Consider the following 18026-nt stretch of genomic DNA (forward strand, 5'->3'; position numbering starts at 1 on the left):
GAACAAAATACCATAAGCAGAAAAGATAGGTTGGCATCACGGTTAGATAAAAACGAAAACTTCACTGTGACAGGTAACAGATAACGAGAACCAGAACGACAATTACAGATCAGACAGTCAGACGTGTACTAAATTAATGAGATACAAAATTAGACTTGATCACAAATTTCGTTAAAATCATAAGTAAAATAATTGGTGTTAGATACAGATTAAAACTTTCTATAATTTCTAAATACAGTTAAAACTACACATACATAAACTAAATACATAAACCTTGTTGTGGAACACAGAATATACAAACGTTGAAGACATTTATTGTAAGTACATACATAAAAAAGTTATACTTAAAATTAAGGATTAAAATATTTTAGCTTGAAGCTAACTCTGATAAAATTAAGAGTTTGACTACGAGAGGTCCGAAACGATTCTAGTTCCCGCAACACATACAAATGAAACACAAATTTCTGCATAACTCGAGAACTAATCAAACAAATGGAACAAAATTTTACATGTGGGTGGTTTTGGAGACAAGAATTTTTTCTACGGTGAATTGAGACCCCTCCCCACGTTACAAGGGGGGGCTCCTATACAAATGAAATACAAATTTCCTCATAACTCGAAAACTAATTAATCAAATGGAACCAATTTGGCATGTGGGTATTTTTGGAGGCATGATTTTTTTCTATGATGAATTAGGATCCCTTACCTTTTTAGGAGGGTGAGGGTTCCCATACAAATGAAATACAAATTTCCTCATAACTCGAGAACTAATCAAGCAAATGGAACAAAATTTTACATGTCGGTGTTTTTGGAGACAAGAATGTTTTCTATGGTGAATTGAAACCTCTCCCCGCTTTAGGAGGGGGGCTCCTATACAAATGAAATTCAAATTACCTCATAACTCGAAAACTAATTAATCAAGTGGAACCATATTTGGCATGTGGGTGTTTTTGGAGGCCTGAATTTTTTCTATGATGAATTAGGATCCCTTACCTTTTTAGGAGGGGTTGGGGGGGAGGTCCCATACAATAGAAATACAAATTTCCTCATAACTCGAGAACTAATCAAGCAAATGGAACAAAATATGACATGTGGGTGTTTTTGGAGACAAAAATTTTTTCTATGGTGAATTGAGACCCCTCCCCACTTTAGAAGGGGGGGCTCCTATACAAATGCAATACAAATTTCCTCATAACTCGAAAACTAATTAATCAAATGGAACCATATTTGGCATGTGGGCCATATTTGGCATGTTCTATGATGAATTAGGACTCCTCTCCCTTTTAAGAGGGGGGGGGGGCTCCCATACAAGTGAAATACAAATTTCCTCATAACTCGAGAGCTAATCAAGCAAATTGAACCAAATTTGGCATGCGGGGGGTTTTGAAGGCAGGATTTTTTTTAATGATCGTTTGAGACCCCTCACCCCTGTGGTAGGACTCTCATACAAATAAAACAGAATTTTTTGCGTAACTCAAAAACTAATCGAACTCGAGAAATTTTAGACTCTTTCATAAAACATTAATCAATAAAAAAAAACACCAAAAACTATCAATAGTAACATTAGAGAATTCAGCGCGAGACAATCACAGGCCGCGAGTGTTGCCGGCGACCTGCCGTCGGAAGCGCCGGTCACTGGGGGGGGGGGCAGCCCCCCGTGGAGATCACCTCTATCTAGGTTTATTTATTTTCCTAGATCTACTGACCTCCATTACTTACTCTATTACAGTTTATTTTGTGGCAATACGAAGTTTGTCGGGTCAGCTAGTTATGCATAAATGTGTGTTCCATTTGTATGGGAGCCCCCCCTCTTAGTGGAGGGAGGGGTCTCTAACCATCATAAGAACCTTCCCGGCCCCAAGAACACCTACAGGCAAATTTTCACATCGATCGGTTCAGTAGTTTTCGATTCTATAAGGAACATACCGACAGACAGACAGACAGAAATCCATTTTTATAGGTGTAGATAACTTATAAATATCTCAATGAGATATGATACCTCAATATACTGTTAATAAGTAATTTTACATTTTTGTACTATACCAAATGAATTACTGAATCAGCTATGAAGCTACAAAGAATGACTTGTAAATGCCTCATTGAGGTATAATAGCGTTTATTTCTGATTCCCATCGTAGTAAGTAAAGCCACTTGGATTTTCATCATTTCTTGGATGGATTTATTGAATACAGAATACACCGAAAATTCTTGTGCTGATTTGACTCCAACACACTTAATTTCCGATCCGTGCGATTATTAAAGCATTTGATTAAAATTACGCAACTGACTTTATGTCTTAAATTCGTCGTATCGTTTTAAAATCCGTCCATCAAAATTTTTCATCTTCCGTACTAAGAATTACAGCAATGTTTACGAAATTAGCGCGCATGTGTTTGTGTAGGACGGCATGACCAATGTTATTCTGCAAAAATTTCTGCTGGTCATGCAAGTTTCCACGGCTGCAGAAGAACGACAATGCGTTGCGTAGGTTATTTTCATTTTATTAATGACGGAAGTTGAAACGATTAGTCAACATTTTCTTCTTCGTCGCACAAAAAACGTTGGAAATTTGATTGCTAGGAATTCTTTAATGAAAAAAGGCTTTTGAATAGATCTCAGCTTACTTTGATTAATCGCGAATGATAGTCAACAAATTAAAATAGCATGGAATAACTAATTTTGCATTGTGTGTCATACAAAACGCTGGTATTTTAAATAATTATTATTAAGTTAGTTATTATTTAAGAGTTTGTAGAATTTTTTTAGCTATTTTACCTCTTATGTCAAGCTCGTCAATATCAAATTCAGAAACGCAGTTATACACCAAAAAATATTTGGATCAGGTATTCTTCAGTAATTTTCTCCTGCTCGGATTGTAACGCCATGGTAAACGGAAGATAGGATTCACGAAGAGAATATTGAAGGGAGAGAAGGGTTCTGCCTACAAAGTGCTGGCAGAAAAGGTCCTTGGTGATGGCATACAGATCCGCGCACTAACGCCTGCTTAAAAACCTGGACGAGATCACTGAAGCGGTCGAACTGACACGAGCTCTCAAGGAGCAATGTAACGTGGTGGTGACTACCGAAGCAGTTCGTCTGCGCAAGGGACCGGCGGGAACCCAGGTAGCTACAATAAGACTTCCACTGGTAGACGGAAATACAGCCCTGAAGGCGGCCAAGCTGAAGGTGGGGTAGTCCGTATGCCCACTGAGCGTGTTCCAGCAGCCGGAGGCTTGCTTCCGGTGCTTTGAGCGAGGGCACAAGTCCTGGAGCTGTAAGGGTCCTGCCAGAAGCCACCAGTGTAGAATATGTGGCGGTGCGGGCCATATAGCGAGGGACTGTTCTGCGCCGCCCAAGTGCCTGATATGTACAGGCCAACGGGACGCTAAGCACACAACGGGAGGACAGGAGGCCCAAAGTGCCCGGCAGGCGCGGCGGCGACTAAAACACGGGCGTAGTGTAGGTAACGCAACTAAACTTGAACCACTGCCACGCGGCCTAGCAGCTGTTATACCAAGCAGTTATTGAGTCGTTAACGGACATTGCCATCATCTCGGACCCCTACCGCATCCCTGCCGGAAACGGTAACTCGGTCTCGGATAGGTCCAGGATGGCGGCTATTTTGGCATTGTCTCGTATGATGTCTAATAGCCCTGCGGTATATGGCAGCAAACGAAAGCTATTAGCCAACGTGGTCCAGTCCATACTCAGGTATGGCGGGCCGGTGTGGTCATCGGCGTTAGGTACCAAAAGCTATCTAGCCAAGCTGGAAAGCACCTATCGTCTCATGTGCTTAAGAGTGGCGAGTGCGTATCGCACAGTTTCACATGACGCAATCTGCGTCTTAGCGGGTATGATGCCTATTGGTATCATCAGCGAGGACGTAGAGTGCTTCAACCAACGTGGAACTAGAGGCATACGGAGTACCACAAGATCGGCCTCGATTACCACATGGCAGCAGACATGGTCTAATTCCACAAAAGGCCGGTGGCTACATCGACTTATCCCGGAACTATCCGGGTGGGTCAACAGGCGCCACGGCGCAGTCAACTTCCACTTGACACAAATCCTGTCAGGGCATGGTTGTTTTAGACAGTGTCTGCACAAGTTTGGGCATGCGGAGTCCCCCGCGTGTCCCGAATGCGTGGACGTTGAGGAAACTGCAGAACTGATTAGTTCTCGAGTTTGGAGGAAATTTGTGTTTCATTTGTATAGGAAAAAAGAGAATATTGTTATGTACGTCTTTTTAAAAAAAAGTATTCGAGAATGTTTTCATGAATTAATTTTATGCATTTTTCAATAGTGAATTTCCAAAACCTAACCTAACTACTATTCGAGACGCTCGTATTTGGGGATGCTTCGGAATGACTTCCTACCTTCAGCTAAGACGTAGCCTACGACAGTAATTTGAAAATATTAAATTGGCATTGAAATGTATGTAATTCATAGATCCACCGTAAGCTGAAAATATTTAGCATGTAGTGTATGTTGGATACAAAAAAATATTACATTCTTAGTACAACAAAGTTTATTTTTTATCGCCATATAATGCCTATGCCACAAGTAAAATAAATTATATTCCCTTCAATATGAGTCGGTTGATTATATTAAAGTATGACTCTGTTAGAACTAATGTTACATTTAGCCTTGTCTAGGTGGTAAGTATCTTTGTGGAAATGATTGTGATAGTTGTAACGACGCCCCATCCGGTTGGCCTGATTCTGGATATCCAAGAGAAATGGTTGCACTTGTGCTCGTTGGAGCGTAGGATACAGGAATCTGACCAACCGGCTGGAACCCTGTTCCGGGACTTGAGCCAGCAAATCCAGTACCTGGAGCAGTTGGATAACCAAATACACCTGCTGCTGGACCTGTTGTTCCACTAATCGGTTGTCTAATCTGTGTATTAGATGGTCGAGCATTCTGTGATTTTGTGGAATATGAACCACCAGTCGTTCCAGAACTAGTTAATCCAGACCCGACCCCAGTGGTACCAATCTGTGAAAATGATTGTAGAGATTGATCATACAAATCGGCATTTTTATCATACAGTCCAGGAGCAGCAGTGCAGTCGAACTGATTCCACCAGACACAAACCAGATTCTCCTGACTAAAAATAGTACCGTTTGGACAAAGGAAATTATACGTTCTGTTTAAAGCACATATGTGAAATACTTGACATTGCGCCTCCACATCTGCATAGTAACCGGGATAACGCTGCTGATTACAATTGAAAGAAGTATTTGGAATCTCTGGAAATATTGGGTAATCTTCGCCAGGAGTCCCAGGAATTGCACTGTAATCACCGCCATCCGTTCCATCGCTGCTAAACCCTGGTCGAATACCATAGTTCTTGCTGCCTAGGGTTCCACTACTTATGCGTTGTTGATCAGCGACACCGGTACGAGAACTAGAGGCAGATAGTCCAATGTTTTCTCCCTTATAACCTGGACCTGTACTTAGACTTTCAAAACCAGTTCCGCTGCCTGTTCCCGGATAGGTAGCTGAATTAGAAAACCCAGATGGATTAACTGGTGCAAAAATGGCATTTCCTGTAGGGCTAGCATTAGTTTGTGGTGCAAATGCAGTCGTAGAGGTACGTCCAGCAGTATAACCTGTGCCGCTTAACGGCAACCCTGGTGTTGTAGTACCAATAATTCCACCAAAACCTGGAGCAGTAGGATATGCAGTTCCACTAGTACCACTGTATCCGGAACGACTGGCGCTAGCAATTGCTGATCCTATGTCTGGTCTATCATATTTGTAGCCATTCTGAGCCTGGAATTATATTACATTACATCCTGTACATAACATCTTACTGCGTTGAAGTATTTACCTCGCATATAACACACAATGCTGAAATTATAAAATAGCAATGAGAATCGAACGATATGTACAATGGAAGGTTGATCATCATCAAATCAACAGCAAAGAGTTAAAGAAAATTTTATTTATTTATTTTGTTATTTCATCTGACTATAAGGGTCTACATGAAGACTATTTGCTATAAAAGATTGCGGTATTTTCTGCACAAACTTATGCGAGGCAGGCAGTTATAGGTTCGTAACCTTCGCAAGCAGTACAATGAAATAGTGCTTGCAGTAAACCTCCGTATGCCCACTGAGCGTGTTCCAGCAGCCGGAGGCTTGCTTCCGGTGCTTTGAGCGAGGGCACAAGTCCTGGAGCTGTAAGGGGCCTGACAGAAGCCACCTGTGTAGAAGATGTGGCGGTGCGGGTCATATAGCGAGGGACTGTTCGGCGCCGCCCAAATGCCTGATATGTACAGGCCAACGGGACGCTAAGCACACAACAGGAGGCTCAAAGTGCCCGGCAGGCGCGCCTGCCACTAAAACACGGGCGTAGTGCAGGTAACGCAATTAAGCTTGAACCACTGCCATGCGGCCCAGCAGCTGTTACTGAGTCGTTGACGGACATTGCCATCATCTCGGACCCATACCGCATCCCTGCCGGAAACGGTAACTGGGTCTCGGATAGGTCCGGGTTGGCGGCTATATGGACGACAAGCAGGTTCCCGATTCAAGAGGTTGTGTCAACTGCAGACGAGGGATTTGCGGTTGCCAAAGTGGGTGGAGTGTTCTACTGCAGCTGTTATGCTCCGCCGAGTTGGTCGATCGAGCAGTTTACGCGGATGGTAGACCAAGTATCAGTTGCGCTGACTGGTCTAAGGCCGGTGGTTGTGGCGGGCGACTTCAACGCTTGGGCGGTTGAGTGGGGAAGTCGTCGCACGAACCATAGGGGTCGGATTCTGCTTGAGGCTCTGGCAAAGCTCAACGTAGACCTGGCCAACGTCGGCACCACAAGTACCTTCAGCAGGAATGGTGCAGAGTCTATTATCGACGTGACATTCGGCAGCCCTGGTCTGATAGGAGACTGGAGGGTAGACAATGGCTACACTCACAGTGACCATCAGGCGGTCCGCTATGGTGTTGGTCAGATAACGAGGCGGCAGGCGGGGGATAGAGCCAACACTCCAACCACCCGTGGGTGGAAGACATCATACTTCGATCCTGAAGTATTTGTGGAAGCGATCCGAAGAGAGTGCGGTGATCGCGATATGCCCGATCCGAACGCTGATTATTTGGTTGAGGTGCTGTCGCGAGCGTGTGACGCCACCATGCCTAGGAAAAGCCGACCTAGGTATGGTAGGTCACCGGTTTACTGGTGGACAGAAGAAATTGCGGAACTCCGCGGAGCCTGCTTTCGTGCAAGGAGAATTATGCAAAGAGCTCGTTCGGACGAGGGCAGAGCAGAATGTCGAGTAGCACTAGTTGCTGCACGCGCAGCGCTTAAGAGTGGGATAATAGCTAGCAAGCGAGCCTGCTTTGAAAGGTTATGTGCCGGTGCCAATGCGAACCCGTGGGGTGATGCCTACAGGATCGTAATGGCAAAGGCCAAGGGCGTGATGGCACCCGCAGAGAGATCGCCAGAGATGCTGGAGCGGATCATTGAGGGCCTCTTTCCGCGCCACGAGCCAAGGCCCTGGCCTCAGGCCGCTGAGTCGTCCCACGGCCGACGTTCCAGTATCTCAGACCATAGCGTAGGATGGCCGGTCTCCGGGCCGAACATCCAAAGTAACGTGGGCGACGGTGGTTTAGAGGTCGGGGAGGAAGTAACGGTTACGAACGAGGAACTCATTGAGATCGCTAAATCCCTAAAGGTGAGCAAGGCACCGGGACCAGACGGAATCCCGAATATGGCCCTTAAAGCGGCTATTCTGGAGGCTCCCGAATTATTCGGGGCAGTAATGAGTAGATGCCTGGAAGCTGGCAACTTCCCGGACAGATGGAAACGACAGAATCTGGTCCTATTGCCGAAGCCGGGAAAACCTCCGGGTATCCCCTCGTCATATAGGCCGATCTGTCTGCTCGATACTGCCGGCAAGGTGCTGGAAAGGGTTATCCTTAACAGTCTCGTACAGTACACTGAGGGTACAAACGGTCTGTCAAGGAACCAATTCGGCTTCCGAAAAGGCAAATCTACGGTGGATGCCATCTTGTCTGTCACTAAGACAGCCGAGGTGGCAATCCAGCCCAAGAGGACAGGTATTCGTTATTGCGCAGTTGTCACGCTCGACGTGAGAAATGCGTTTAATAGCGCTAGCTGGGACTCCATAGCCAACTCGCTTCGGAACGTCCAAGTGCCGGTGTCGCTGTACAGGATCCTGGAAAATTATTTCCAGAATCGTTTGCTATGCTACAACACGGAGGAGGGTCAGAAGTGCGTTCCAATCACCGCAGGGGTTCCGCAAGGTTCCATACTGGGCCCGGTGTTGTGGACAGGGCTTCGACCGATCCTTTTTTTCTACCGCAGTCACGCCAACGCGCATTCAAGTTCACACCGTCCGTTTAGAGGTGGAATACGAACGCTATGCATAACATAACTGGCAGTTTGCTCAGTCAAACGCCGATTGCACGCAGTACTACGATCGCGTTCTAAAAATTTTTGACATTTTCGTTTCGATCAAGTTGCCTTTACCGTTTGGAGCAGCGAATGACTGCAAAACAGTCAAATGACTGGCAATCACCACGCTAACGAAAAGCAACCGCACAATCGTATGATTCAATACTACAAAAAAAAACAACCACTACATGTGCATGGAAGAAGTCGGTCGGACTCCGTCCAATACAAACGAATATTTTGCTTGCGTCCGACCGACGTCCGGGTGACAAACTATTACTGTGAGCAGCCGATTTGGAGACAAAAAGAGAAACGAAAAAATACGTCACCGTATGCTTCCAGTCAGTTTGCAGTTTATATTCTCAAAGCGCAAAGCAAAACGGGAGATCGACTGTTTGCTTTTGCTGAGATGCCGCATGAATTGTACGACGGCAGCAGCGCAAGCGGCAGATTGACTGGTTTAAAAAAAAACAGAATAGAACTGATTTTACAAAAATGGCCGTAACTTGGTTTTTTCTCGTCGGATTTCCGTTCTTTTTTCACCAATCGACTGGAAATGAAATCTAGATTTGGGATAAAATATGAATATGAATAAATTTTCATGACAGAAAAAGATACAAGCGATGAAAAAAATCAGTTTTTGACATACCCCCAGATAACCCGGAATATCTCCGGCGTCCGCTGACTATTGCGAATCTTGAAATATTTTAGACTAGACTAGAAAGATTTCCCCGTCGAATGCAGTTGGTTTCATCTAAAATTGTCCAATTTTGTGGAAGTTATGGCCGTTTGAATTTCATCAAAATTTTGCCTGTCCCGATCATTTTGTCTAACCCCTGTATATATATTGTAGGTGTTTGTTTGTATGTTCCACCATAACTCCAGAACGCCTTGACCGATCTCCACCAAACTTGGCACATATGTTCCTTCATATAAGGGAATCAGCACTGGGGGGTTGACAAAAGGGGGGTTAATAATAGGGAAAGGCCATAACGCCGAAATACCTGGACGGTTATTCATCAAACTTGGCACACATGTTCCTTGACATAAGGGAATCAGAACTGAACGAGTTGACAAAAGGGAGGGGGGGTTCATAATAGGGGGGAGGCTCCGAAATACTGGTGACCGGAGGTTGCTGACAGAGAGGGGGGAGTAACGCCCACAAGACTGTAACAATTTATCCGTACAACAGAAAAAATCACAATGCGAAACACTAAACTACATGCTAACAGCTGTAGATTTGTCAACTGTAATTATGCACTGAATCAAAGTGACCTGTATAAAAAGTGTTCGATCATTAGGGCAAAGTGTTGTTGGCCGACTCTATTTGAGTCACATTCATTCAAATAGTGTGAAGTTGATCTGAGAACATCATGTTTTTCTCATAGTCAACTTTATGTGGCATTATCCAGAGTGGGTTCAGCAAATAATTTGTGCATACTTATTCCAGGTGGTGCAACAAAAACCATTGTTTACAAACAAGTTTTGTCTTGAAGTGAAATGAAACGAATGAAAGGTTTGTTGTATCTATGGAAGAAACACTGTTGCATCTTCTTCTTTTTTTATTAGGATATCATGTAGCACTAAACTAATATATAAACAAAAAGCTGTGTTTCGAAAAGTACAATAACAAAACTCTTCATTTCCTATGGGTGAGGTGGCCATTGCTAAAAGCGGAAGGTGCCAATAGGAAAAATATCTTTGTTTCTCTTTCTTTATAGGGTATTTTAGGGATTTTCGTAAAGAAATTAGGTGTGCAAGTAGCCGGGTAGACATAAGAAGGGGAGCTGACAAATAGGGAGGAACGTCCAAATGAGCACAAACGTTATATTTTTGCATTATAAGCATTTGCGTTACAATAACCGGTGTACAAGTGGCTCGGACACAAAGGTGCCCCGAGTACTATCGGGCACTCAGCTAGTAATTTATACAAATGACATGAAACGTGTTTTACGGTTCTGTGACAGGAATTTATTTGCTGACGGTACTGTGTTATTCATTGCGGCTAAGGACCCTAATGAAACTCTACCACATTTAAACCTAGATTTACATTATCTGTCGAATTGTTTAAAATTTTAACAGCTTAAACTCAACATTAGCATGACAAAATATTTGATTATTTTGGTCAACTCCAGATTAGACGTCAATGTTGAAATTGATGCACGGTGGTCCGGATTCGAAAAAGTGCGGACATTTACAATTGGGTAAAAAATGCGTAATTTTTCAAGGGTGGTGTCTTCGGAGAAGTTTAATAATAAAATATAGCGGATCTTTCCACACTATTAGGGTGACCGTGACTTCACCATTCATATGCATCTTAGTGAAAAGCAGTCTTCGGAGAAAATGTGTATTTAAACATACTGAATAATTTTGTAGAACACTCGAAAGCAATAAAAAAATCTTGTGCAAAGTTATTGAGCATGATTGATTTTTAAGTGCTCTTTTTGCCTTTCTACTATATGAAAATATAGTATAAAGGTATAGAAATCACTCGGAAAACCGAAAATCGAAAGACCAGCGGGACGAATGTCAAGTACCATTCGACTCAGTTTCGAAAACTGAGCATTTTCTGTGTGTGTGTATGTGTGTGTGTGTGTGTGTGTGTGTGTGTGTGTGTGTGTGTGTGTGTGTGTGTGTGTGTGTGTGTGTGTGTGTGTGTGTGTGTGTGTGTGTGTGTGTGTGTGTGTGTGTGTGTGTGTGTGTGTGTGTGTGTGTGTGTGTGTGTGTGTGTGTGTGTGTGTGTGTATGTGTGTGTGTATGTGTGTGTGTGTGTGTGTATGTGTGTGTGTGTATGTGTGTGTGTATGTGTGTGTGGAGTTGTGGTTTGAAAGTTACATAAAGAAATGTGTAAAAAAAGTGTTGAAAACATATTTTTGTTACATATAAACATTAATTCAATAAGGCTTATACAAATTTGAAAAAAAGTTTATGTCACCCCCCCCTTTGAAAATTTTCGAAACGTGAAGGGGCAAAAAATAAAGTGTCATATTAGTCTGTTGCATTTTTTAGTGACAAGCAGATTTTTTCACAGTTCAATGAGTTTACATCTCTAAATTATCCAATATGTGCAAAGTTATAGTTATCTCGTTAGTCTCGATCAACTTTCTTTCACGAACTAAGCTTTCTGATTCTGCTGTAAGTCACAGGCAGCTATTGTGCTTAATCTTTAAGTTCCCGACGTCGAAAATTGGGGTGCCTGCAATCAGACTTTCGGCTTGATTCCATTTTAATTTACCTTGTTTTAAGAGAACCGAATTAGATGGAGGCAACAATCAATTAAGCAATATATTAGTGAAATTTGGTCCCGCTTTTGACTGAGATATTCCGATTTTTGAATTGCAGTGGGATTATTTTTTTCCGTCAAAGGTACTAGATAAGATGAAAATAGAAACACAATTTTTCGGGGCTCAAAATTGATCGTTTTACTGCGTAATGTCCAAGTAACTACCCTAATTTTGGAAGTAGGGGACGTAAAACTCAACGATACAGTTTTTACCACTCATTGGATGCATGCAGCATGCAGGATGTCACTGAGCTGTTCGAAACTTGAAATTTTCGAAACGGTGTGCATCCTCAATATACAAAGGTAAACACGTTATTGTTGGAGAAGAAGCATCAGCTAGGGAGAGGCCTGATATTCATGACTAAAAGGTTGACCAAGAAACGTGAATAGCTTCAGAGATTTGTTTTCTTAAAACATGTCGATAGCACAGCATAAGCGTTCCAAGTAATAAAGTGGCAGGGACCTAAACTGCTATTTTCACACTATTGTTAGATTACGATACTATGTCGTGGTTACCGAGTTCTGAACTAGTAAGTGACACGGATTTCGATTATTAAAAAAGCAAGGTAACTAACCGAGTGGCACGGAGGTTCAAAACAAAATTCAAATGAAGGTCAAGTTATACGTTTGTGGCTCTCCAAGGTAATCCTGTGGCACTCCACTATTATCAAACTGGTTCATCTCTACCAGGATGCTTACTTTATGTGCTTGGGTCGAAAAATTTCGAAGTTTGAAAGACTTGAACTAAAATTTAAGTACTGTACAAAATATCTGTATTTAAATTTGAATAATATGGAAAAATAAACGCTGGTTTCTTCTCTTTTGTTTGGTTATTGAAGGTTTAATGTTCTTATTTTTTTCTTGCCCCCCCCCCTTCAACAATATTTTGAGACCAGGACATAAACTTTTTTTCAAATTTGTATAAGCCTAAGAAAGATTCTACAATTTATTATTATTTGAGAATTACTCTTGAGATCTATCATTCATATTTGCCATTTTGAAATATCAAGAAAAGTGAGAAATATTTCATTTGTCATTTTATTCACTTGCTGTTACTTGCAATCACAAGCAGAAGCAAAGAAAAGCAGTTGATTTAAGCATTTAGGAATAGTGGTGTATAGGGTTGAAAATGTTAATGAGTAGATTTTCCCAAATAAATTTATACAAATTTCAAACAAATTTTGACCGACTATCGAAAAAGGCAAGCGCTGAAAAACGATAAAGTTTCCCAACCTCAAGCATGCTTATGGCGCTGCTTTTACACTATTTCTTTTATCTCATCTTGTTTCGTTAACCCTCTAACAGGCAACAACGTAAAAACGATGAGATAAAGTTCATGAAAATACATACAAAAGAAGCTCAAGTTTTGTGTAAAACTAATTATCTGAAGAAGTGCCAGCTAAGGAAAAGCCCAATTTCTCTGTTCCGTTTTTTATGTCTAATGCTCTACCCAGTTATGTTTTCATCTAAGATATATTACATAATTGAAGTCAAGCATTTAAATCACTTATAGAAAAATTTTGAGGTCAATCTTTTTGTTCTAGATATCCTTTTTTTCAAACGTGAAAAAGGAAATATTCGCGCAATAATTATTTTTGTAATTTTGCAAAATTCTAGTTTTTGATAGATGATAATTTTTGAGCGCATGGTAGAAAACTGTGGTGAAAATATCAAGATATTTGTACATACTACATATTTGTAGTTTTCATATGAACATTTTATATGAACACATTTTTCATATTATCAATTCAAAACAAACTTTTTATGTTGCTCTAAAACTCCAAAAGTTAAGGCCATCTACAGATCTTTTGTGTTTACATACATGTTTAAATCACTTTACTATAAATAAGGAGGTGTTGATAAAGTAAATTAAATGACACTTACAAATATTTCACACCCTAGGAAAGAAAATATAATTATTGCATTAAATAAGGATTTTGAGGCCTAAGGAACTAATGTTTAAAAATAGAGTCAACTCAATAATAGATGTTCCTGAGAAAATTAAAAATAATGATTGTTGCAGTAGAAAGGCTAGGTCACACCGCTAGGTGGATTAATTCGGGTTTTTAACACATCATCATTAGCAAAGTTGCTTATTTTAGAATGTTCTGCAACTTTTTAGAGAAAAAAAAATGAAATTAAGTCAATCATGTCACCACATGTAGATTTTTATTCATCCATCATTTTCCTTGCATACGAAACACAAATATTGTGTCGTCAGCACTAAATTGGACTTCCGAAAAAACGGCAAACGATTTTGCTTCCTTACCATACATTAAACCTAATATCGGAAGTAGTGCGCTGTATTGCGAATGAGACGTGCTATACAGCGCATTACTTCCGACACTAGGTTTAATGTACGGTACGAAAGAAAAATCGTATGCCGTTTTTTCGGAAGTCCAATTTAGTGCTGGATACAGAATATTTAAGTTGCAGCGCTTGTAAAATAATCTTACGCGATTAATTTTAAGATATAATAGCTACACTTTCTCATATATTATGTTGTTCGCATTGCAATGGCTTTCTGTGAAGCAAAGAGTTTATTTTTTAACAATGGTGTTTCTTTATGAAATGCTTAACGGGATATAGCCTCGATATTTGTGTGATCGAAATGAAAGACGAAGTGACTTGCAATCGCACAACACTAGAAACGCGAAAGTAGCTAGATCACCACATTATTTGTATGGAATATCACAAAGCTCTCTGTTGTAGGGCATTTTCAGCCCATTAAGCGGTAGCCTGAATAATATTCAGGAATTACGTTGAAACTATATTCATTCAAGACAAGATTTTTATACCAGTTTACAGAATAATATTTACTGAATATCGGCGTGTATTTCGGTCTTGAGTTATAGTCGCGAGTAATGATGAAGTCGCTGCGGCTAAATTGGGTCTATTTTCAATAGTGGTTTCTGTGTTGCTTAAATCCGGCAGGCCGAAAAAGCCTGCACAGGGATTACTGCTTTTCAAAAACAGATAAAAAAGAGACCGATGGATAACTTGTTGGTATTGCCTACATGTCGGCTCATAGAAGATAACTAGTTTTGCAGTGACAACAGCTTGCAACTGGCGCTAGTGTACCATTGAATCGTTCATATACACTTGCACCAGAAGCAAGTGGTTGTCACTCAAATACTAGATATGTCAACACGATAGAAGAGTTTCGGGCGCAACTGCCTCACACATTGGTAGTAGTGTAAATAGAGCAACATATTTTGAAATTAAGAGCAAAATGCTGAAAATTGCTAGTGAATGAAAATTGAATTATATTATATTTATGTTTATGATAAAATGATGTAGAATTGTTCTGTGAAACCATATTCACCGTTGTTTAGTTTCTAGAATAAGTAAACGTGATCATAATTGTGTTTTCCAAACCATCATCAAGAGCGGATACGCGTAAGCGATTGCTTCTGTTTTTTTTCAGCCTAATTACGTGCTAGTGGAAAAACCGTGGATTTGATGTTTATTGATTAAAATTTAGTAAATTGCATTTTTATGAAAATAGCTATAACACATTAAAGCCTATGAGTGCCACATTCTTTTCAGTATTGTTATATATTATTTTTCACTTTGATGGCTCAGACAAATAAAACGTGCAGCATCAATGGCGGAATTAAAATCTAAAATCTACTAGAGCTGGACAGGGTTGGGTTTTCTTATGGACCTTGAAGCTCGTATTTAGCACCAAAGGACTGCAGAATCTCCCTCGTAGTTCTAGATCGTTATCAAGAACCAATTATGACTAGCTCAAGCTCTAAAACATTAGGTTCGATTTCTTATCAAGTCCAGATAATTTTCGGGTTGGAAACGTTTTGAGCGAGCCTTGGAATTTTGATATAACATTGAAAGTTTGATATGCCTGTATTAAAAACCAGCACGTTATTTGCTTTTACCACCTGGCTACATTGTTATACTATGAATATTTCAAGTAAATAAATAGTCCTGCTCAAACCGTTGTTAAGGGGTATGAGGTGGGACCATCATCGTCATCTTTTCTTTTTCATAACAATTTTTTTTTGTTAGGGGGGAATTAAACTACTTTGTCCATTGAATTGAAATTTTATCATAACAATAGTTAATTAATTGTTTCACAACAATAGTAAATTAATTGTTTATTTGCTTTGTTATGTACGGTTATATTAAAAACTGCTAAACTAGTCTCACCCTATCCTATTACATGCCATCGAAGTGCAGTAGCTTTAACAATTTCAAATTTTAAAGTATATTTGAATATTGAAAACTGTATTTACATCTGATACTTGAGAAAATAACGGAATTTGCCGATTATGATACTTTAACGACGAACTGAGTACGGTAGAATCACTAAAAACTTACCAACAAAAAACGATAATCGGATCATTTTTACTAACAAAAATAATTTTAACAGTTTAGTTTCGGCAAAAAAAACTGTGTACTGGTAAACAATCAATTATAATATCACACTTGTTTCATCCACAAATTGGCTACCATATTATTTATAATGTTTACGAACGACACGTTCATTTTGTAACTTTCAACTAAACGAGTGCAGACTGACTGACTGATTCTGGTACGTTATTTAGTATTTATCGAAAAAATCAGCGCATCTTTGAACATGTGTTTTCTAGACACCCACTCGTGGATGATTTTTCTTTACAATGCAGGGGAACTTTCAGGAGGGGATTAACTCGGTGCTGCAGCAGAGACCGCTTCCATCAGTCTATATCTACTTCTAGGGAAAAGAATGGAAGCAGTTTTTGTCTGCTATACTTGCTTCTAAACATTAACGTTTACTTTTTCAGGTAGGAACAAACCAGATTGCACAGATATTATTGTTAAGCATAGAACTATCGAAGTGACAGGAAATTGCAAGCATTTGATACTGTGCATCTTTGCACTAACTATATCTATATTAGTACAAATGGATAAATTCGGAAAAACTTTCTTTAGGACAATTTTTGTTCCTAAACATATATAAGGAAAATTTATTATTATTGATCTTTTTCACAGCTAACTTTATTTGTTGTTACTGCGATGAGATTAACGCATTCACATACTCATAAAATGCAGTTGGTTAAATTTGAAGTGAGAAGTTTTAAATAGGTGGCAACGTTTTAAAATGCTATGTTCAAAGTATGCATTCATTGCTTTTTGGAGTATGGATAAAACTTACACTTAGGTAAAAAAAATCCGAAATATTTGCAATCAGAACCATAATAAGCAATAGGACTTATAATGGAGACCCCAGCCCGTCATCCTAGGATGGCTGAAATCTGTATCCTGTATCCATACTAGCAACGCGTGCAATAGAGGAGGATATAATCTGCACTTTCGATACAAATTATGCATCATTAATTGTTCCATTTTAGACTCGAAACTCCGTGTTTGTCATTCTGTTCTATCGAAATGTGGAAGAGGTCAACGCTGTACTCACCATGTAATAAATGAAAATAGAGAATGACGATTGATAGGCGCTAGATAGTAGATAGATAGGTACCTAGTTAACAAAGTAGTAATAAATTTCGATCTGACGAAACAAAACCGATTGTCAATGGTAAGAGCAAACGAATAATTGGGCACAGAGCAGATGTTAAAAACGGATGCGAATCATCAGATAGCTTAAAAAGTAAATGTATAAATCCCTTTCATTCTTGTCATTCATTCATACAATCTAAATGTATCTTAGAAGAAGTGATCAACTTCGCAATGTACGTTGCTGACCTTTACACAACATCCCTTAATAAGAGCCAGAGGTGACATTAGAAATAAAGTTAGGCTATACCATGTTTATAACCGATATTGGAAATTATGCCAACGTTTCTGTTCTACATTATGTAAATATAATAAAGTTTAACAGGATTTCTTTTTTAGAACCGAGATAAACTATATAGCTAAAATGAGTTATTTGCATTCACTGGACATGAATCACAATAGTTTCAAATTAGTGACAACTAATATTTGCTTTTCTACCATTTTTAAATTAAGCTTTATATTGTACCTTGCAGCAATTTCACGGGTTCTACGCAAATTCATTTTTTAATAATAATTTCCTGTATTTATTAAATACGTTGAAAATGTGCTTGTCAAGCAAGGAGAGGTGCGGTGTGGAGTCAATAACGAAAAACTGATGGTTTAAATTGCTAAATTGCAAACAGGTGTGGGAAACGCGGAAAATAACCACGTTAATAATTTTCGCGTGAGACTCTAAATAGGTGGAAACTCCGCAATAATTTACAATTCTTGTTTTTTATCAGAAGTATTCAACAGCGCCGGTATCAGTAGCAAACCTATAACAATTTAGAGTAAAAATCAAATTACCGTAAAGTGACCAGATTTTTTTTGG

At 39.9% G+C, this 18026-nt stretch overlaps 1 protein-coding gene across 1 annotated transcript; it reads right to left on the reverse strand.

Moving 5' to 3' along the window:
* Positions 1–4641: 4641 nt before the first annotated feature.
* LOC128735820 (uncharacterized) lies at positions 4642–5843 on the reverse strand. The gene is made up of 2 exons (XM_053830306.1): positions 5820–5843; positions 4642–5778 (listed from the first exon to the last, which is right to left on the reverse strand). Exons 1-2 carry the CDS (start codon positions 5841–5843, stop codon positions 4642–4644), a joined length of 1161 nt encoding a protein of 386 aa, XP_053686281.1.
* Positions 5844–18026: the final 12183 nt, after the last annotated feature.

This window comes from Sabethes cyaneus, chromosome 2 (genome assembly GCF_943734655.1).
Source record: "Sabethes cyaneus chromosome 2, idSabCyanKW18_F2, whole genome shotgun sequence".
Taxonomy (NCBI): Eukaryota; Metazoa; Arthropoda; class Insecta; order Diptera; family Culicidae; genus Sabethes; species Sabethes cyaneus.

Excerpts from the sequence above, each read along its gene's own strand:
- LOC128735820 (XM_053830306.1), bottom strand. The coding sequence starts at position 5,843 with ATGCGAGGTAAATACTTCAACGCA. Across the intron at positions 5,779-5,819 it reads GAGGTAAATACTTCAACGCA|GCTCAGAATGGCTACAAATA; the intron begins GTAAGATGTTAT and ends ATATAATTCCAG.